Source organism: Canis aureus, chromosome 2 (assembly GCF_053574225.1).
Source record: "Canis aureus isolate CA01 chromosome 2, VMU_Caureus_v.1.0, whole genome shotgun sequence".
NCBI lineage: Eukaryota > Metazoa > Chordata > Mammalia > Carnivora > Canidae > Canis > Canis aureus.
Genome location: NC_135612.1, coordinates 31452630 through 31475962, shown reverse-complemented (window position 1 = coordinate 31475962; position 23333 = coordinate 31452630). Strand labels below are relative to the sequence as shown.

Here is a 23333-nt window from a genome sequence, read left to right as displayed (position 1 = left end):
ATATTACCTCATAAATGTTTGAAAGAACAAGTGTTGTTGAGGATGTGCATTATTGGTGGGAATATACTTGGTGCAGGCACTATGGAAAACAGTATAAAGGGTTCTCACACACAAAAAATGAAACTACCATATGATCCAACATTTCCACTTCTGAATATTTATCCAAAGGAAATAAAATTACTATCTTGAAAAGGTATCTGCACCCCTGTGTCTACTGCAGCTTTATTTACAATAGCCAAGACATAGAAACAACTTAAGTATCCACTGATGGATAAGTGAATAAAGAAAATTGGTCTATAAACACACACAAACATATACATATATACATATACATACACACACAAAATGGAATATTATTTAGCCATAGGAAAGGAAATTCTGCTTTTTGTGACAATGTGAAAGGATCTAGAGGGCATTATGTTAAGTGAAATAAATCAGATGGAGAAAGACAAATACTATATGATTTCATTTACTTGTGGAATCTAAAAAAAATCCCCAAACTCATAGATATAGAGAATAGATTGGTGGTTTACAGAGGCAGGGGGGTGGGGAGTGGGTGAAATGGGTAAAGGATCAAAAAGTACAGACTTCCATTTATAAGATAAATAAGTCCTGGGGATGGAATGTACAGCATGGTAACTGTAATGAACAATACTGTATTGTATAGCTGAAAGTTCCTGAGAGAGTAAATCTTAGAAATTCTCATGACAAGAAAGAAAATTTTGTAACTGTGATGATGGATGCTAACTAAACTTAATTTAAAAAGAAAGAATGGAAATTAGCATTAGGCTGAAATCCAACAAATCTCCCTTTACTCTGTCCTTTAAAAAAAAAAAAAAGTAGAAGAGTTTTCTGAGTTAAAAAAAAAAAAAAGAAACTGTACAGTAATTAAGGCAACAATACTAAAAAATAAAGTTCTTCACTTAGGGATAATTGTACACTGACTCTAGTGTCCTAAGCATAGAATTTATCTATAAGGTCTGTAGCATACCTGGAGATAAAGATATAATTTGGTTGCATACCTGAAATTCTTAGTTGAAGAGTTATTAGTTGTTTGATCCTCACAGACAAGTATCTTGGGTAAAATCTTTTCTGGCATCTTATACACGTCATCTATGTGCTTTGCATCTCTGCCTTTCAGTCTGGATGATCTCCTTAGCACACGTGGAATGTCTTGATCAGATTTATTTTCCACTGAATTTGAATTTCCCTTGTTGTTTAGTGGATCACAAGAGGGGACATTTTGATGAACCAAAGTTTGCAACCCAAATGGATTTGGATCTCCTAGAGTCTGTAATAAGATGTAAATACATACACAAAAATCATAACAATGCAAAAAAAATTATTTGTTTGTTTATTTATTTATTTATTTTTAAGATTCTATCTATTCATTCATGAGAGACACAGAGGGAGAGAGGCAGAGACACAGGCAGAGAGAGAGGCAGGCTTCATGCAGGGAGTCCAATTGCGGGACCTGATCCTGGGACCTCAGGATCACACCCTGGACCAAAGGCAGGCACCAAACCGCTGAGCCACCCAGGGATTCCCCCATGCAAAAAATTTAAAATGAAAAGAAATTAAGTTTTATCTTATCCTTTGATTACACAAAAATGCCTCTTGTAAGATAAAGTACAAAAATCCACAGACCACATAGTTTTAAAATTTAATAATAAAAGACCATGCAGATTTAAAAGACAAGAAGAGCATAAGTAAAAAATTTATTGATATTCAACCTTAAAATTCAAAACAAAAACTAAGGTTACTCTGGGTGCTTTAATTTCACAGGAAATAGGTAGCAAAAAATGATGAGAGACTTAAAAAAAAACAATAGAAACGTCATAATAGACCAGATCCATGTTCTATTTAGTCCAATGTTTGTTGTTTGACAGCAGGAAGTATTATTTCATGGGAAAAGATTGCATATAACCCTCCATTATACTGATTTTAAAAGGTTACCAGTATAACATGAATGGCTCTAATCTCCCCTTAATAATCCATTATAGATTTGACTTTCATGTAGATACATATATATGTTTATACATATCATGTAAACCTTTCTTGAGCTTATTTATATATCCAGCTTGCAAAGCTTTTCAGGATAACAAGTTCCATATTTTTATTACAGCTGAGCAAGTGTATTTATTTGTTCTAAACCAATCTCTTTTTTGCTTTTAAAGGGTTTCTTAAAAAAATAAAAAATAAAAAAAAATAAAGGGTTTCTTTTTTTGTAATAGTTGCTAAATTCATGCCCACTCTATTAATACCAATCAATTGTAATCATCTACATTTTATTTATATTACCTCTTTTCAGATTAAATACTGGAGTGTTTAATTTAACCTTCATGCCCTATCCCCATGATTAATCTTTCTTTTTCTGGATTTTTTTTAGTTTTACTATATCTGTTTTGACATGTTTTTTTTTTTTTTTAAAGATTTACATATTCATAAGAGACACAGAGAGAGACAGAGGCAGAGACACAGGCAGAGCGAGAAGCAGGCCCCATGCAGGGAGTCCAATGTGGGATTTGATCCTGGGACCCCAGGATCATGCCCTGGGCTGAAGGCGGCATTAAACCACTGAGCCACCCAGGGATCCCCATGTTTTTTATGAGAATTGCATGCAGGATTATGCCAGGTATGTATTTTGCAACATGAGCTTAGTAACATTTTATTCACATCGTCCCAGGGACATTCATAAAAGTAGCCTGGTAATAAAAAAAAAAAAAAAAAAAAAAAGAAAGAAAAGAATTCAAATGACCATCATTATTGAATTAAATAAATTATGTTTTGTATATGTACACACACACATAAAATATCCATAGCAAGTAAAAAGATTTAAGAAGTATGCTACATTTGCTGACCCAGATAACCAAGATGTATTACAAAATTTAAAAAACAAGTTGCAAAATGTCAACTGTACCTTAATAAAAAATATTTTTTAAAAGTTGCAAAGCATTATGTATAATATAGTCTCATTTATATAAAAATAAACATATATAACACGCATAGAAAATATTGGAGACAGATACACCAAACTGTTAATAGTGATTATCTCTGAAATGTGGACTTTTTATTATATAATTATGTATATTGCTGTAATGTTTGATTTTTTTATATATATAATGACAGTGTATTACTATTGCAGTCAGGAAAAAAAAATAAAATTCCTTTATAAAGGAAAAGAAAATGTCAGCATACAAAAGGGACCCGGCTAGTGGTAGCCCACTGCAGGGTCTCTAGCCATACTACTTACTGCAGGAATTCTAAACCCCAGGACAGCATCCTCAGACATAGATTGCAAAGTTCTGCTGAAACCAGGCATAACATTTTCCCTCTTGGGACAGTTCAACCGCATATATTCTATTCTCAACTAGAAATTAATGTGGGGTATCTCATCCCTACTCTGCACCCAGGTAGGCATATTTTCTGAGCTAACAGAAAAAAAATTCTGGCAAATAATTATTTCCTTCCTATGTGTAAGCAATCTAATGATATGTTTTCTAAGGTCTTTGATAAGAAACATATATTTTACATTTAAACTCCTTGAAAATTCTACCCCTGGAACCTCGAGAAAGATCAGTTTGTGCTTCAAATTCAAAAAGCATCTTCTGAGTGTTAATATTTGGGAAGAAGACTTCAATTTAAAATAAAGTATATGGGTAATGAAAACTTGGTAAAGGTCAATATAAAAGGCAAAATCATAAACTTACACTTGAATTTACATGCTGCGGTGAAAGATGCTTATCTTGCAGCTCCCCTACCTTGGAATCTTGTTCAAAGAGTGGAGCAGAACAAAGAGATTCAGAATTCACCTCAGTTATTTGTGTACAATCTTCACTGGTCTGAGACATCTTGGGTTCCCCTCCTGAATATTCATTTCCAGCACTGAGACTGCTGCCTCCCTCTTCTCTGTGACAGATGGGTTCCACGTTGCCTTCTGATAGCGTGTTTAGGGCTGCTAACAATTCAGCTGGCAACCCATCATCCTTTGGGTTTTCTAGTAAATCTCTGTGACATGTCAAAGATACTGATGTGGAACTCGGAGAGTTGCTCAATGGGTTGGTCAACTCTTTAGATTCAAAATCACTCATTATTTCAAACAGTCTTTCCTCCTGAGGGATTTCTGGTGATGTAAGTAACTTTTCTAAGGCAGACACAAAGGTTTTAAGAGAACTTTCTTCATCCTGGGTTTCTTCAGAATTCATGGTCAACAGGGCTTCCTTTCCAGACTCAGAAAACTTATTTGGTACTGCTAAGATCTCCTTTGGCTCCACTAACGATTTCTCCTTTACAACCATCACATCAGATACTTTAGTAGCAGTACCTGAGAGAAAGCTAATTTCAGGAGAGTTGCTGTCTGTGCTTAGTTCCTGTGTATTCCAAATAGAAATTCCATCAATAGAACATATTTCAAATTTTAAAATGAAAACTTCATAGTTTTCTAGTAAATTACCACTAAAAAGTTTTATCACTTTTCTTCCCCTTCCAAAAATAAAAATATTTTTCTTTACTAATTTCCTATACCAAATTGCTAATGATTCTGAATACATGGCTAAACATTCACAGTGGACCAAGAGTAAAACTGGCAGAGTCATAATTATAGATGCCAATTATCTATTCAGCTAAGTTTAAATTATATCTGCTAAGAGAAGAGGCAGAGATGGCATGAATACTTAGTAGCTAATCTTAATAATTAGTAGCTCATCTCAAAATTTCATTGCAGTTAATAATTGCAAAATTCTCCGTTGCCTAAAATCACTATTGGGGTGGCTCAGTAGGTAAGCTTCTGACTCTGGATCGCAGGTCATGTCTCGATCTCAGTGTGGTGGGTTCAAGCCCTTCATTGGGCTCCACGCTGGGTGAGCAGACTACTAAAAAATCAATCAATAGATAAAACTTTTTAAAACTCACTAATAAATTTTATAAAAATCATTAAACAGGAATAAAATTGGATAGTTTCACCTTCTTTTTAATACCCACCTCTGTTGAATGATAAATATGAAGTAAAAAGGCCAAAGGAGAGAAGATCAGAAGGGAAAGGGGGAGAAACAAAGACACAGCTCTATGTAAATTTTATGAGCCCTAGCTATGGCATATGCACTCAACCACTATGCAGCCCTAGTTCTGCATTGTGGTTGATTTAAACCTATAACATAAAACTTTTATTTCTAAGTGACCATTACTTTTCAAAGACATCATCTTCACAGGTTATACCTGTTCTTAGAATTTTTCCAATGCTCAAAATATTATTAGACTTCCTCTTTTGAAATCGCTTTCGAAAACCCTTTCTAGGCCATTCAAAAAACTCAGTCTTAATAATTTGATTTTTTTTTTACCACTGAATACTCTTTATTTGTGAAGTGTGTGGGTGGCTCTGTTGTTTCAGTGTTCAACTCTAAGTTTCACCTCAGATCCTGATCTTATGGGTCATGAGATGAGTTGAGCTCTGCGTTTAGCAGGAATCTGCTTGGATATTCTCTCCTTCTGTCCCTTCCCCCACTCGTGCTCTGTCTCTTTCAAGTAAATACAGAAAATCTTGTTTTTAAAAACCTGTTAATTTGCATGACCTTAAATAATAGAATGGGTTTCAATGATTTTTGGCTATTTCTAAATATCAAATCCACCTTCCACTGACACACCACTCTGACAGAATACATTATAATTTGTAAGCTCTCTGGTATTCTGATTTGATTTGAATAAAAGAAGTGAAAACCATTTTGTTTCCCCCTCTTTTCTACCTACCATAATTTATCTTCTCTGTATACACCATACAAACCTTAAAAAGATACAGTTATTTTTTAGTAATGTAAACTATACATTTTAGAAAATTTAGAAAAAAACTCAAGAACCTTGGGGCACCTGGGTGACTCAGCAGTTGAGCGCCTGCTTTTGGCCCAGGACATGATCCCAGGGTCCCGGGATCGAGTCCCACATGGCTCCCTGCAGGGAGCCTGCTTTTCCCTCTGCCTTTGTCTCTGCCTCTCTCTGTGTCTCTCATAAATAAATAAATAAAATTAAAAAAAAAAAAACTTAAGAATCAGATTCTATCCATTTTTTAAATCACAGTACAAGGTCGCCCTCCTATCTGAAGAAATTATATCTACTAAATTCAAGGCCATAGATGTAATAAAGTATATATATTGGACTCTGCCCTAAAGGAACTTAATTTCTAAATGAAGATTAAGGGAATAAATACATAAGACAATAAATAAATATAAATAAGGTAAAAAACAAAAACAAAAACAAAAACAAAAACACTATATGAACTCAAATGAATGGCACGAACAAAAGAGCCTGGTGTGTTACAAGAAGTTTTCTGGAAGGAAGAAACAGAAGGCAGTGAAGGGTTTTCACGGTTGGTTAAACCAAGGTAATTAGGTTTCTTTACTGCAAGACTTTTCAGAGCATGTGCATTAAAATCTCTGAGATTTAGGATATAGTGTTCTCCAAACTTCTTTGTCCATAGAGATCCTTTTTCTGACAAGATCGATTAATGTCATAGGATCCAAGTGATGGACAAATACTGATGTAGTCAATGAATAATGAACTCTTAAGATGGAGCAATTACTTTGGTCAAGATCACCGAAGTTATCTAAGATAGAACCATACAGGAAAAAGGACTTGACCCAAAAATTAAAGATTTTTAAAAGTGGAGAAGAAGGGTAAAACACATATTAAGGATCAAGTAGGTACCAGATGCCATGGGCTATCATTGTTCTCAGTCCTCACAATAATCCTGTGAAATGGGTATTGCTATTGGTATTCTACACATGAAAATGGACATATTTTTCCTTGAAACACACACTATCTGGTTCCAAATTTTATGTTCTTTCCCTTGCTTTTTGGCTCCTGACTTGAACAAAGGCATGGAGGTGGTAATGTATAAGGTATAGTTAAGATCAAATAAGGTACAGGCTTGGCAGGGTTGACCTGGGGAAGTCCTGGACTGCTTGAGTCTGCTGTGGACAGTCCGTCTTACAGTCCTCTGATTCCCCAATAGCACCAAACAGAAAGCAAAACGTGAACAAGAACTCAGTATATGTGCAAAAGCGGTATCTAGCAGAAAAATTAAATGAACTGTGGTAACAGACAAACCAACAGAAGGTGTTTTAGCTACATCATCTCAGCAATTAGTTTGATAAGTTTCATACTTCTCTTCTAGATATATGAGACTAAAAACACTGGATATGAAATGTAGATCAAGGTATATTCTAAGGAAAATGGTGGAGTAGAAGGACCCTAAGCTCACCTCATCCCACAGATACAACTAAGTAAACTTACACTGGTGTAAATAATTCAGAAAATGACCCAAACACTGGCAGAACAAACTCCATAGCTATGTATAGAGAAAAGGCCAGACCGAAGACAGTAGGAAGGGCAGAGATGTAGTGGGGAGCTAAACAGACCTGCAGGACCCTCTCTGGGAGGGAGGAACTCCACTGGGATGGAGATAGGAGAAAAACATACTATCACACTGAGAGGAAGCCTGCATGAGGAAGACAAATTCCCATAATATTTGGCTTTGAAAACCAAAGGGGTCGAATTTCTTGAGTTCTTACAACCACTGGGACTTAAAACCTAGAACTTTCAAAATTTGCTGGCTCTGTCAGAAGGGTGAAACAGTCCCCACTTAAAGAAACAGCACAAAAAAACAGCCTGCAGAGATACACCAAAGCAGCAGCAATTTGAAAAATTCCTGGGGAACAGGAGTGGGAGATTTGTTTATTCATCTCAGAGCATGTGATGGAGGGGCAGGGATCCTTGCAAGACCTCACCAGAAACAAAGGAGCTGACAGGTGCCATTTCCTACCCCGTCCACCCCCAGCTGAAGCACAAGCCCATGTGGGGGAACCAGCAGGACAGGATGCAGACACTTGCTACCTAACTTGCTAAACAATGCACCTCCCACTCCTGCAGATTTTATGGATCCACCCTTTCCAATAAACTCTCTGCCAGAGTCCAAACAAAACAATGCAATGAGCCTCCCAGGGTGTAAGCAGCCCCAGTAGGGGCCAACACCACTCCAAAGTGACTCTTGCTTCACGGAGAAGGAAAGACAATCACACATTATCAGTCCAAATGCAACTCCAGCAGTGGGCTAGGGGCAAAATGCTGGTCTAACTGCAGGCATTGCCCACCAACAAAAGCTTCTAGGGGGACAACACAGGGAATGTGCCCTGCAGTTTGGTGATACTGCCTCTCTGACTAATGCCTGGTCTGTCTGACTCAATTCAATCCCAAGGTTTCCCAAACTGGGTCACTAGCAACACAAGAACCACATACTGCCCACAACAATAAGTAAAGCCAAATAAGGGGCACTTGGGTGCTGCAATCAGTTAGTCATCCGACTCTTGGTGTCCGCCCAAGTCATGATCTCTGGGTCATGAGATCAAGCCCCACATTGGGCTCTGTGGTGACTAGAGTCTGCTTAGAGTTTCTCCTTCTCCCTCTGCTGCTCCTCCGTCTCTCTCTCTCTCAAATAAATAAATAAATCTTAAAAAAAAAAAAAAAAAAAAGATACATAGGGACACCTGGGTGGCTCAGTTGGTTAAGTACCTGCCTTTGCCTCCGGTCATGACCCCAGGGTCCTGGGATGGAGCCCCAATGAGCAGGGAGCCTGTTTCTCCCTCTCTTCCCAGCCAGTGCTCTCTCTTGCTATCCCTGTCTCTCTCAAATAAATAAACAAAATCTTTTGTTAAAAAACAAATGAACAAATAAATCAATAAAAAGATACATGGAGACAAATGAAACAAAAACACAACAGTCCAAAAGTTTGGGATGCAGCAAAAGCAGTTCCAAGAAGGAAGTTTATAGCAATACAGCAAGGGAAAGAGTCAACAAACAACAACAAATAATCAACAAAACTAAAAGATTGGGACAAAATATTTGCAATGACATATCTGATAAAGAGTTAGTTAGCATCGAAAATACACAAAGAACCTATGCAGCTCAATACAAAGAAACCCCCAAATAATAGAATTTTAAAAATGGGCAGAAGACAAGAATAGACATTTCTCCAAAGAAGACATACAGATGGCCAACAAACACATGAAAACATGCTCAATAACACTAATTTATCAGGGAAACACAAAATCAAAACCACAATGAGGTATCACTTCACACCTGTCAGAATAGATAAAATCAAAACACAAGAAACAAGTGAGGATACAGAGAAAAAGGAACCCTTGTGCACTACTGGAGGGAATGCAAACTGGTGCAGCCACTGTGGAAAACAGCACTGCGATTCCTCAAAAAATTAAAAATAGAATTACTGTATGATCCACTAACTGCACTACTGGGCATTTACCCAAAGAATATGAAAATGCCAATTTGAAAGGATATATGCATCCCTCTGTTTATTGCAGCTTTATTTACAATAGCCAAATTATGGAGGCTGCCCAAGTGTCCATTGACAGATGGATAAAGAAGTAATGATATATATGTACACAAGAACATTATTAGCCATAAAAAAAAAGAATGAAATCATGCCATTTCCAACAACATACATTGATCTAGAGAGTATAATTTAGAGAAAGACAAATACAATACGATTTCACTATGTGGAATTTAAGAAACAAAACAAAGAGGCAAACTAAAAAACATTTTTTTTAAAGATTTTATTTATTTATTCATGATAGAGAGAGAGAGAGAGAGGCAGAGACAGAAGTAGGCTCCATGCCGGGAGCCCAACGCGGGACTCGATCCCGGGACTCCAGGATCGTGCCCTGGGCCAAAGGCAGGCGCCAAACCGCTGAGCCACCCAGGGATTCCCCAAAAACATTCTTAACTATAGAGTACAAACAGATGGTTATCAGAAGGGAGGTGGATGGGGAGGATGGGTGAAATAGGTGAAGAGAATTAGAGTACACTTATCTTGATTAGCACTAATTTACAGAATTGCTGAATCACTATACTGTACACCTGAAAATAATATAACACTGGATATTAACTATACCAGAATTAAAATATAAAAACACAGATCAAGAAAATATGATTTTATTAGAGATAAGGAAGAACAGTATAAGAAACACTGGAAAGGATTTTTAGACAAGAATATATTTCTGTCTATTGTAATGGTTTAGTCATATTCTTATGCAAGGAAAGAACCTAAATGGGCTTGATACTTTAATCAATACAATTTTTTAAAAAGATTTTTTTGAGAGAAGGGGTGAGGGTGAGAGGGGGAGGGAGGGAGAGAGAGAGAGAGCATGCATGAGCAGGGAGAGGGAGAAGCAGACTCCCCACTGAGCTGGGAGCCCAATGCAGGACTTGATCCCAGGGCCCTGGATCATGACCTGAGCCAAAAAGGCACATGCTTAACTGACTGAGTCACCCAGGCACCCTAATCAATATAATGTTTAAATATAATCTAAACACATGATCTGCATAGCTAATCTCTGTTACATAGACCAACCTTTTCTGGGTTTGGCAAAATTTCAGAATTTTCGGCCTCAGGCCCTAGAAGATAACAATAGGTTTTATTCCAGTTTTATTAAAGCACTAAAAACATGCTTACTTAGCATTTCTTAATCAATATAACTTGAAATGCATTCATGCAATATATGTAACTATTATACTTACTTATTGGTATAAAAGTATCACGGGGGCAATAGAGTTACAAAAGAAAATTCTTAAAAAAAGAAAAAGAAAATTCTTTCATTTCTTAAAACTTTCATGAAGATAGGTAAAACTATAATTATTTAGAATTAGTTTAGCTAAAAGCCAGCCTCTCTATTTTGGCTGAGTTATTCTATGTATATGTAACTATAGGAGGAATAATCATATCTACTTTTTCAGGGTCATTATCTCCTCCATTATAAGTAATAGAATATAAATTAAATTCATGCTGTCAAATTAGGCATGAAAAGAAACCCATATAGGGCCAAAGGGAATCAAGAAGTTGTCTTAAAGTGAATTCCACTTTACCATCGCCTTTTCATCTTGCTCCCTCTGCAACTCATACCAAGTGAAGCTGAAGGAGTATCAGGAAAAAAGGTATTTCTCCAACTTCACACCTTTTGCCTCCAACCTTCACCATCAAGGCCCAGCACTATGACATAATTAGGTAGGAAGTTAGGGCTCACTGGTGTTTCAAGCATATGTTTGAGTCATTCTTTTGGTTTCTTTTGATTAGGCAATATCAAGAGCTACAGCATAAGCCAAGGAATTATGTGCTAAACCTTAGCATGCATCCCACAAGCAAGACAGATTTTTCAGGTGAAAAAATAAGTATAAATATGCTTGCTGAGCTTCACATCATGCAAAAATCTCTTTTTTATTTTTTTGATTTTGTTTTGCTTTGCTTCACCTTTGTCATTTGATGATGATAAGCTATGAAAATTGCTAGGAGGGTTAACATCATGGTATTGCACACCCTCACAGGATGATGAGCAAAACATTATTAAGAATAAATAACTTCTTATCCTTGCATTAGAATCCTTTGTGCCAAGCGATAATGGTAATATGTCCTATTATGTATACCTTCTCATTTAAAGTTTTATCTCTGGTCGTTTAAAATTTAGTACAAATGAAAGAAACACTGTAATAGATACATCTTCAATTATCTTTTTTGTTGTTTTTAAACTGTCAGATCCTTGGGGCATTAGTTTAAAATGAGAGAATAAGACTACATCCTCTTCTTCTCTGAATTGTAAAGAACATCCTCAAATGCCAACTATTTCTATGTTGTTTTTAATCATCTCATCATCAAAATGATCATTCTTTTATGCCAATAGTATTTTAACAATGTGATAAGCTGGTATACAGTATACTACCTTTGACTACTGTATTAAAAATAAACATATTTGAAAGAATTCTCATTTTCTAACTACAAAATGTTCTTAGTTTTTATAAATTAAAATTTTTTCTTGAGTTTTTGTCTATCCTTTAATAAATTATTAAAAGGTTTTGTACATTTTCTATTTAACACTAGAAAGAGGCAAAATGTAGTAGTAGTATGTATTTACGTATAAAACACAATTCTAAAGTAGCAAATGCGAAGAAAATGCTTAGAGGAACTGAATTTTAACTTATAAACAATTATAACAATTACTAGAGATAATTTGTTTATTTTGACCATTCTATAATTTGGTTACAATTACCTTTTGAATTGGAAGGAAGACTGTATGATTGTATTAAAACAGAATTAGCTATCCTAGCTAACAATTTCATAGTTTCTTTATATGTGATTTAACCTAAAATCTAGGATAATAATAAAATGAACTTTCTGTTCTGAACACTCTGCGAGGAATGACGGGCAGAGGGTGTTGCAATGAACTGCCAGAAGGGAAGGGGACTACCAATTCTATGGGTGTCTACTCACATCAACTTTACAGCAGCAAGAAACACCATGAAGTCATAATTCTGGTGCCCATAGCACTTTTAAAGGAATAGCCAGTTAAAGACTTCCGACTCAGAAGTTCAATGAGGGTGGTGATAAGAGTGCAAAGATGCCAATAGTATCATAGGGCATTAATGACTCTCAAAAGGCCAAATGTCCTGTATTTTCCACACTTGTAACCTCTTCCCATTTGGCCTTTTGAGAGCCACTAATGCAAATAAATCAATCCATACCTAATTAAGCCTTCCATTTTTAGACAAAGACAAATTTACTCTATATGACTCTACACATAAAAACATACCTTGAATGCTTTGGTGGTTCAGTGAAAGTTTAGCCTGGGAAAATGATACAGTGAACAATGGAAAACTTTTTCTGTTCCTAAAAAATAAATCAATTATTTAATAAATAAATACAAATTTAGAAATGAAAAGAAAAAAACACTATTCTAATTGAAGTATAATTTAAGCTTTTTTATCTAAAGGAATTTCAAAACTGCATAATTTTTTTTGTTCCATCATTCCAATTACTTTTATAATTACTATGATTTTGGTAACATTTACATTTCAAGTGACTGCAAAAATGAAGGAACAAGCTAAAAAATTAATGGATGAAGAATCAGGAGTACTAACAAGATAACCTAAAGTTTAGGTGTGAAAGTCACTTTGGGATGACTATGTGCCAAATAAGGGTAGTGGGGGAGAAAAAACTGGTCCTGAATTATATATCTTGGCTATCTAAATCCTCAAATACACTGAAAGTTTGTCATTATAGTTTTAGATATAAGTGCAAGTCACTAATGAGAAAATTCTCAGATATTATTTTTCATTCTTGATTTCTCAGTAGGCAAAGAACATGTATGAAATATTGATGGAAAGAGATTGAAAGCAAAATAAGGGTCATACCAAATCTGCAATTTTTATCATCTGCCTCGGGATAATTAAAAGTTGATTGAAGAAAAGCAATCAGTTAACTATCTTTTTCTCAATCTAATATACTATGCAAACACAATCAATAGATCTCCCTTTAAAAAAAAAGCCACTTGTTTCAGCTGGGTTTTTTTTTAAATATATTTTTATTTATTTATTCTTGAGAGACAGAGAGAGAGGCGGAGACACAGGCAGAGGGAGCAGCAGACTCCCTGCAGAGAGCCCGATGTGGGACTCGATCCCAGGACTCCGGGATCATGCCCTGAGCCAAAGGCACATGCTCAATTGCTGAGCCACCCAGGTGCCCTCAGCTGTTTTAAGAGAAGTTTTTATACACCAGCTACTTGAAGCCTAAGCAAGAATAATAAATTGAATACTCTCTCCAGTCTAAAAACAGAAGTGATCAATATAAGCTACCTTGAAAATGGAAATGAAACTGCTCATATATATTTACAGAATAATTTCTAGAAGGCAAATAGAAAAGAATGCTGATTTTTTCCCTAAAATGAAATTCTTTGAGAAGAACAAGCTGATTTAAAACAAAGCTGAATCATACTTTGACTCAACAACGAAATTTTTTTCCTTAATTACAAAAGAAAACTTAAGACATAAGTCTAAAAATTGAGCAAATTCAACGATATTATTAAAAAAGTTATTTATATTAGGCAAGACAACAATGTACATGTCTAAGTATGGAGGAATACTTAAACACACTCTCGTACAATCAAGTTATACTGTGAAATACTGTGAGTCCATTAAAATTCATGTTTTTTAAAAATATGACATGAGAAGATAATTACAAATTATTACTTAAAATTTTTAAATAGGATACAAAAACTATCTGCAGAATTATTCCAATTTCATAGAAAATATAAATAAAAACAAAACTATATAGAAAGTCTAAAATAAAATGTAGTGGGTTGAGCCTCTGCCTTTGGCTCAGGTGGTGATCCTGGGGCCTAGGATCTCGCAAAGCGAGAGTATCCGAAGTTTCTAAAACGTTTTACGTCTTATGTCCAAGAAAAAACTGCAGGAAAACCCATTCTGTTCTAGTGTTAACAGGTATTAGAAGATATATGTTATTCTTTTTTAAAAACTTTGACTAAGGGCAACCCCGGTGGCGCAGCGGTTTAGCACCGCCTACAGCCCAGGGCATGATCCTGGAGACCCTGGATCGAGTCCCACGTCAGGATCCCCGCAGGGAACCCGCATCTCCCTCTACCTGTGTCTCTGCCTTTCTTTGTGTCTCTCATGAATAAATAAATAAAATCTTTAAAAATAAATAAAGTGAAATATAGCAAAATGTTAACAATGGTTCTCTCTGGGCAGTGGAGTTAAGGATGCTGTGTTAGTCTCTAAGTTTTCCTTTTTTCCCCACTTCTATAGATAAACTTATAGTGCTGATACATTCAGTAATAGGGTTATTTAAACATAGTGGCTCTCAAACTTTTTGATCTTTTGTCTCCTTTTAACTCTTAAAAATTATTGAGGAACCCAAAGAGCTTTTGTTTATGTGCATATACTTATTTATATTATATATTTGAAGTTAAAATAAGAAGACTTTTAAATAATCATTAATTTAAAAATAACAGTAAAAGCACATTTATCATGATGAGCACTGAATAATATATAGAACTACTGAATCACTACATTATACATCTGAAACTACTGTAACACTGTATATTAACTATACTGGAATTAACATAAAAACTTAACAAAATTAAAGATAACTAAATAAAAATAAATAACAGTAATAATTCTGAAACATGTTAATATGTTTTATGAAAATTTATTATATTTTACAAAATGAAAAACAGTAGTGAAAAGAATGGCACTTTTTTAAAGGTATGGCTTCACAGAAGACAGCTGTCACCTCACCTGCTACCGCATTCACTCTTTTGTCACACGGTGTTTTATTTGAAGTATGTAACAAAAATCTAGCCTCACACAGATACACAGTTGGAAAGGAAGGAGTATTTCAGTAGCCTTTTTGGGTAACTGTAGTATCACCCCAAAACAAGTATTACGCCAAAATTCTAAAAGGAATAACTTCCTTAAGGGTTACTGGAAATTGAAACCCCATCAATGAGTTTTGTATTCTGTACTATGACTCTCTTGTACTTTGAATGGACCCTTCATCTGCATGTGATTTTGTGACATTATGCATTTGTCTTTTAGAAAATACTGATTCACTGAGTTATGCAGAGCTTCCTTATACTTTTTTTTTCTAAGATTTTATTTATTTATTCATGAAAGACACAACACAGAGAGGCAGACACAGACAGCAGGAGAAGCAGGCTCCATGCAGGGACCCCGATGTGGGACTCGATCCCGGGACCCCGGGGTCACACCCTAAGCCGAAGGCAGGCCCTCAACTGCTAAGCCACCCAGGTGTCCCTGAGCTTCCTTATACTTATAATCTATATATATATATATATGGATTATATATATATAATGTATATATATATATATATATATACACACACATATATGTAAGGGTTTTGATTAAACATCAAAAAGATCACCTTTGTCACTTGACGGGATGAGCACTGGGTGTTATTCTGTATGTTGGTAAATTGAACACCAATAAAAAATTAACTTATTAAAAAAAAAGATCACCTTTGTAAGTAAATATTATCACTGATCTCACTGGAAAATTTAAAGTACTGTGAAGTCATTAAGGACAATAAAAACAAGTTTTCCTACATTAATTTTCACTTGAAAGCTTCAATATTTTCATTGGCAAACAAATACCATCAGCAGTTTTCCATGAAGTGATTGGCTTGCTTCATTAATTTTCAAGAAAATGTCTGTCATATACTCAAGTGTGAATACTATTTTGTTGATTATTCTTTCAAGTTAAAAGAAAAGGTGAGCTAATTTTCTTACAATGTTTACAACTCAAACTACACAAGTGCTCTCCTTAAGACAAGGACCTCACTTTGGTATGCAAAGAAGTACTTAGGCATACTTCCCCCACATCACACAGCATATCAAGAAGATATATATTCAAGGGTAGAAATTTAATAAAACAATAAATTTTCTGCTTCATCAAATGCACTAGGTGAAGCTAGCTTTTTCCTTCCTTGTCTTTTTTAACTGCTAGCTCATGGCAATGAAAAATATAGCGACTACTAGTACTATTTGGTGCCATTGCCCTACTGAGCCTAAGTAAGGCTTCAATATTTTACTTACCATTTAGCACTGAATATGCAAATGTCAGTACTATGAAATAGGCAAATAAGGGTTAGTATTGTTATGAAAATGAAAGAAAGTTTTGATCTCACAGACGCTCTGCAAAAAGTCTCAAGGATTCCCAAGGGGTCAACACACCATACTTTGAGAACCACAGTTTTAAAAGAACTGAAAGGATAAAGCCTTTTAAAGTGCAATAGTCCTATAAAGTCCAATTTCAATAAGGTCTACAAATTCTTCCTTCATGCTATGCTATAAATTTTCTTTTTAAGTAATATTAATAGAAAATCAACTTAATCTGAACCAATCATGCTCATGAAATGAAACTTACCTAGAATGTTTATAAATAACATCTGTATGCTGCTAAAGGGGCAACTATTTAAAAATATACAATTCTAAAACTCTTAAGAAAATGAAGATTCATTTTAGTGTGCAAAATTACAAAAAAAAACTACAATATAATTAAGTTAAAAATTAGTATACTTACTGGAACAGAGTTTGATTTTGTTCCATTTCATCTTGAGGTTGCTAGCAGGGAAAAGGTAGTGTTCTTTTAATTCATAAATATTAATACAATGCACCAATTAAAAATTTAATGTTTAAAATAATTCTTAAAAAATAATTTTTGTGTTATTCTTTCTCAACATCTTCTCTGTTGTGATAAAATATACGTAACATAAAATTCACCGTTTTAACCATATGAACATGTACAGTTCTGTAGCATTTTGTGCACATTGTTGTACAACCATCACCAGCATCCATCTAAAGTATTCTTTAATCTTTTCCAACTGAAACTCCAGACCTAGTATTAACTCTTTATTCACCCCTCTCCCAACTCCTGGTACCTACCCTTCTTTCTGTCTCTCTATTATTCTGTCTCTACTGTAACTACTCTAAGTACCTAATATAAAAGGAACCATACAATATTCATCCTTTTGTGTCTGAACTTATTTCACTTAGCATAAGATCTTAAAAGTTCACCCATGTTGTACCATGTATCACTATTTCCTCCTTTTTTTTTTAAAGATTTTATTTATTTACGTATGAGAGGCACAGACAGAGAGAGAGGCAGAGACACAGCAGAGAGAGAGAAGAGGGCTCCATGCAGGGAGCCTGATAGGGGATCCCAGGATGACAACCTGAGGCAAGGCAGATACTCAAACACTGAGCCACCAGGTGCCCCTATTCCCTCCCTTTCTAGTTGTTTGTAGGTACCACATTTTGTTTATCTGCTCATCTGTTGGTGGATGCTTGGGTTGCTATCACCATTTGGCTACTGCGAATAATGGTTGAATGAACGTGGATATACAAATATATTTTTGATTCTCTGCTTTCATTTATTTGGGGTATAAACCCAGAAGTGGAGTTTTTGGACCATTTGATACTATGTTTAATTTTTGAGGACCCATCATACCATTTTCCACAGGAACTACACCATTCTACATTTCCTATCAGCAGTGAGAAAGAATTCCAATTTTCTACATCCTCACCAGCACTGGTTGTTTTGGTTTTTTGATAATAGCTATCATAATGAGTGTAGGTAGGATTTCACTGTGGTTTTGATGTACATTTCCCTAATGATTCGTGATGCTGAACATCTATTCATGTGCTTATTGGCCACTAACCTATCTTCTGTTTGTGCCTTTTGTCCACTTTTAAATCAGTTTGGTTTTTTTTGGGGGGGGAGTTGTGTATAATTTTTTTTCTAAGCTGTAAGAATCTTTATATATTCTTGGTAGCAATCCTTTACTAGATACATTATTAACATTTTCTCCCATTTCTGGGGTTGCCTTTTCACTGTTGATAATGTCCTTTAATCCACAAACATTTTTAAGTGTCATGGGTCTATTTGTCTATTTCTCCTTTTGTTGTCTGGTCTTTCATGTCTAAGAAATCATTGCCAAATCCAATGTCATGATATTTTTCCCCTATGTTTTCTTCTAAGAGTTTAGCTCGTTTAGTTTTTTTTAAAATTTCTTTCCATAAAAGAACTTATGGAAATTAAGTTAGGAGAAAGGATGTGTCCCTTCTTTTTATTCCTATGGATTTATTTCATTAATCCATAATGGTTCTGATAAGCCTTCTTTTCTTATCAGGTTCTCAGTTCTAATATTTCCCCTGAAGGCCAAAAATTATACAACCTCTGTTACAATGCTAAATACCAAAAGCTAAATGGATTCTGCCTAATTCTCAAGTCAGGCCAGAGAATCTGAAGTTGTATCCCTTTCAAAAAGAAAGATACAATGCACTGATAAAATGCCTCCATTTTAGGTTTCACAGCACAGTGGCTTTCATCACTCTAAAAAGAATTCTTACACTTAATATCTTGTTATCATGAAAGTGGATGGTAATAAGATCTTAGAAAAAGATCTTCCTTTGGGGCCCTTCCATGTTTCTATGATCAATAACAAAGGTTTCTGAAAATAAAGCCTTTAAGCCTGAACTTCCAAGCATTGTTTGATCAATGAAACAGTCATAATAACAGGAAAACAAAGTACTATGAGAACTTCAATCTTCTTCAATGAACATTCATTGTTCTTTTCTGATAATGCATCATTACATACTTCAAGGTTATCACATTGGTTCTCCATATATATACTTCCCAAGCAGACATTCAGAGGCCCAGAGACAAGAAGGAATTTCAAGAAGTAAACCTAGGAATTCCCAAGGATTAATTAAATAGAGTATTTACACACTCACTAGATATTTCTGCATCTTCACAAAATAATTCATTCAAATACCTGTAATACCCAGTTCATTTACATTACTATAGATCAATGACTTGACCCTACTAAGGAAAATGCAAAAAATAAGAGAGCAAAGAAGAAGGAAGTTTGTCTCCAAGAGTCTACTTTCTTTCCTTCTCTGTAGGCAAAAATTACACTTAGGAGCTAATGCCTCTGAATATAACAGGGAGGGAATTGGTCATTTGTTAATTAACCAAACTGCAAAGATACATTTCAATCAACTCTTTCCTAAGGGATCCAAATCGCTATCTATCCTTTTGATTCACCCTGTCCTTTCCACCCCTGTATTTTGATTGGCCATTAAGCTGAACAGCTTTTGTTTTATTTCATGTGTGGAGGGGCGGGGAGTAGAGTGTGGGAGATGAAAAAGTTTAAATATGCTAATTTGGAGGATCTGGAAAAGAGACAAATCTATTTATATATCCTCAAACAAAAAACGATCATCCAATATCTGAAACCAATTCAACTGAATTATGGATCACTGGAAGTGTAGTGGAAGTCAAACCCTGGCCAGACTTCTGGCTCACCAGAAGGCATCAGATATCTCATACAACTATGCTCACATTCAGTATAGCAGAATAAACATTCCTAGTATTAAGTGTTTTATTTATTGATGAGTTACTGGTAACATCACTTAAAATATCTTTTTCTCAAATTGATAAAACACAATAATACTAGGGGACTTTAACAACTTTGTATGGTGACTGATGGTAACTAAGCTTACTCTGGTGACCATTTCATAACGTATATACATATCAAATCATTATGTTATACACCTGAAGCTAATACAATATTGTATGCCAATTATTCTTTGATTAAAAAAATAAAATTTGAGATTCAAAATAGAATATAATATTTCTCTAATGAGAATGTTGTCAGTATAATAAAAAGACAGCTGAATTATCTTATTCTAAAAAGGCAACTATGCAATTTTCCCCTGAAGTCTTGAATCTGTATAAAATTAACCATCTTCTTTAATAAAAACATGTGTATGAATAAAAAGTATTTTATCTCAAAACATTCAATAAAAGTGTTACTTCTTATCCTCAGAGAAAAAAAAACTATTTTCCCTTCCTTCCTTAAGACTTTGTGGCTTATCTCTGGTTAGCTGACTTATTTATGCCAAGGTGCTAACTGAATAACCCCTAACCTTTGCCCAGGGTGACCACATTAAAAAAAAAAATACAAATGTGTATATATACGTACACAGGCATTCACACACATATAAGGTAACAGAAGGGCCTTTCAGTAGACCATATCTCAAAATATACCATGCAGACTAACATCTTCACAAATTGAAAATGATCTCTGGCATACACTGGAGATGAAAATCCTAATTACTATATTCTATTTTAACCTGTTTTTCTCACATCCACATCTGGAGAGGAGGGGGGGGAGGGGAGGGCAGGGGAGGGGAGAAGAAGAGAGGAGAGGAGAGGAGAGGAAAGGAGAGGAGAGGAGAGGAGAGGAGAGGAGAGGAGAGGAGAGGAGAGGAGAGGAGAGGAGAAATATTTTAAACACCCCCTTCTAAAACACCTGCCTTTCACCAAAGTTGCAAAAAAGAAACAGAATGACTAGCTAAGAAAGGGTAAAAACTGAGTAAGAGAATAAAGAAGAAAACTAACAGACAAAAAGAATTAACCGTTAGTAATTTGTCACTCTTTGAAACAGCAATTCCAATTTTTAATAAGCAAGTATTTAACCAACAGGCTACATACCTGTAGGAGTGCAGTATCACTAAGAGGCATTATTTTATTTTTACTCATTTGTTCTCGTGGATTCTCTCTGAGTTTGAACCCAAGTTGAATCTCAGGAGATGTTCCTAGAATGAAATATCATCGTAAATCACTTGCAACAGTTTAATTGCTCTGCTTTGACAATGACTCCATGATTTTATAAAAACTACAAAATGTCATTAAAAAGTATTTTGTAAATTATAACTTCCTAGCTGCCACTTTTATATATCAAAGTTTTTAAGTTATTAATTTCAAAGACACACATATACTACACTGGAGGATACATATACATAAAGGTCTGAACAAAGGATACATAGAGAAAATATACAGACTTAACCACCCCCCCCAGAAGGAATACTTTCTTCTTTTTTAATTTCATGTGAGGTCATTTTTGAAAACTCATAATGCTAGTATATAACCCAAAAAACAGAATTTGTGTTTCTAAGATGGGAAACTGAACTCATATGTTTTTTAAGATTTTTTTAATTTATTTATTCCTAGAGATGCAGAGAGAGAGAGAGAGAGGCAGAGACACAGGCAGAGGGAGAAGCAGCTCCATGCAGAGAGCCTGACATGGGACTCGATCCAGAGTCTCCAGGATCACGCCCTGGGCTGCAGGCGGCGCTAAACCGCTGTGCCACTGGGGCTGCCCTGAACTCATATTTTAACTATTTTTCCCTTCCCTGTTCCTAAAAAGATCCAAAGAAATTTGTTGTTGTTGTTTCTTGAAATTAGCTTTTTCTTTTTTAAATGTGAAGTAGCAATGAGAAGAGAGGAAATACACCCAATATAGATCAGAAGAGGAAGACTGGATTAAAGGGAAACCAAACATTGGTAAACAGCATGTACTCTACATAGGAAAAGGAGAGGCTCCTTAAGAAATAATTACATGGATTTCTTCCATGAGACTCTCAGAAAACCACCAAGCTTAGAGCAAATCCCATCAACCAAAGATGGAAGAGAGTGTACTAGAACTTTGCATTGAGTAGTCTCCTACTTCACTGAGATTGCTGTTTGTACCAAAGGAGCATTCATTCAGAATGAATGCTATAGCCAGTTACTCTGTGTAAGAGGGTATCTTCCATATCAGATACAAAAATGTACTAAAAGCCAAGGTTGATAAAATAATGTAGTGATGGAAGACTAGTAAAAATAGTCAAATAGAACAATGAAACTAAACAAGAAGTGGAAAACAAACCTATACGTCTATCTGGGAATTTAATATAAGTAAATAATGATATTTTAGACAGTGGCAACAAAATGTGTAAATATAAATGCAAACAAAGATAATATACTTTTATGGTCTTGTGGTAGGTAAAATACTTCCAAGTTTGAAAGAACCAAGAAACCCCAGAAGACTGACAGGTCTTACTACATAAAAACTTAAGGGTGCCTGGGTGGCTCAGTTGGCAAAGCATCTGCCTTCAGCTCAGGTCATGATCTCAGAGTCCTGGGACAGACCCCAGATCCGGATCTGGCTCCCTGCCCAGCAGGGAGTCTGCTTCTCCCCTTCCTTCTGCGCCTACCTGCCCCATCCCCCACCTCTGCTTGTGCTCTCTCCCTCTCAAATAAATAAATAAAATCTCAATTTCTGCATACAAAATATATCATGAATAACATTAAAAGTTAACTAGGAAACTGAGTGAAACTATTTGCAATACATATATATGACAGTTGTATTACCTTTAGTGTATAAAATGATCTTATAAATCAAAAATAAAATGAGAATAATTTAGGAGACATAAAGCAATTCACATGCACACAAACTATGAATAGTCAATATTAAAATGTGTCTAAACTTGGTATTCTTCAAAAAAATGCAAATTAGAACAAACCGATACTTTACTTAGCGGTTTGGCAAAGACTGAATATATCCTTTGTTGGATCTAGAGGAAAAAGCCATCTTTTTTAGGGATAATATATGTCAAAATCTAACATGTGTCCATCCTTTAAAAACAAATTGAATTTTAGCTATTTATTCTAAGGAAATAATCAGAAAAGCAGGCAAAAGTGTAAATATTAGAATATTCACATTTATTAGAGTTTTGAGAACAAAAATATAATTAATTCATTAAATAAGGATACATTCATACAGAATAATGTGTAGCACTTTATTTTATTTTTAAAGATTTTATTTATTTATTTGTGAAAGAGAGAGGCAGACACACAGGAAGAGGGAGGAGAAGCAGGCTCCATGCAGGGAGCCCAATGTAGGACTCAATCCTAGAACTCCAGGATCACACCCTGAACCAAAGGCAAGATGCTCAATTGCTGAGCTACCCAGGCGTCCCAATATATAGCACTTTAAAAGGTTGAGGTAGCTCAATATAACAAGGAAAGAAATATATTTACCACAATATCAATTATGAAAAAAGATATTCAAGTTGGC

General features: G+C 35.2%; 1 protein-coding gene across 8 annotated transcripts in view; it reads right to left on the bottom strand.

The window, feature by feature from the left end:
• ANKRD31 (ankyrin repeat domain 31) overlaps window positions 1–23333 on the bottom strand; it is a 117150-nt gene that overhangs the window by 80653 nt on the left and 13164 nt on the right. For 6 of the 8 annotated variants that reach the window (XR_013362725.1, XM_077867967.1, XM_077867999.1 and 3 more), the window contains 6 exons: window positions 20927–21030; window positions 16949–16989; window positions 12642–12718; window positions 10415–10458; window positions 3711–4370; window positions 1023–1291 (listed from right to left, as the gene is read on the bottom strand). Coding sequence is in view for 7 of the 8 variants with exons in the window: in XM_077867967.1 (XP_077724093.1) it covers window positions 1023–1291; window positions 3711–4370; window positions 10415–10458; window positions 12642–12718; window positions 16949–16989; window positions 20927–21030 (1195 nt within the window). In the remaining variant the exon portion in view is untranslated. The remainder of the gene's footprint in view (window positions 1–1022; window positions 1292–3710; window positions 4371–10414; window positions 10459–12641; window positions 12719–16948; window positions 16990–20926; window positions 21031–23333) is intronic. The other 2 variants (XM_077867975.1, XM_077868010.1) reach the window with 2 other exon arrangements.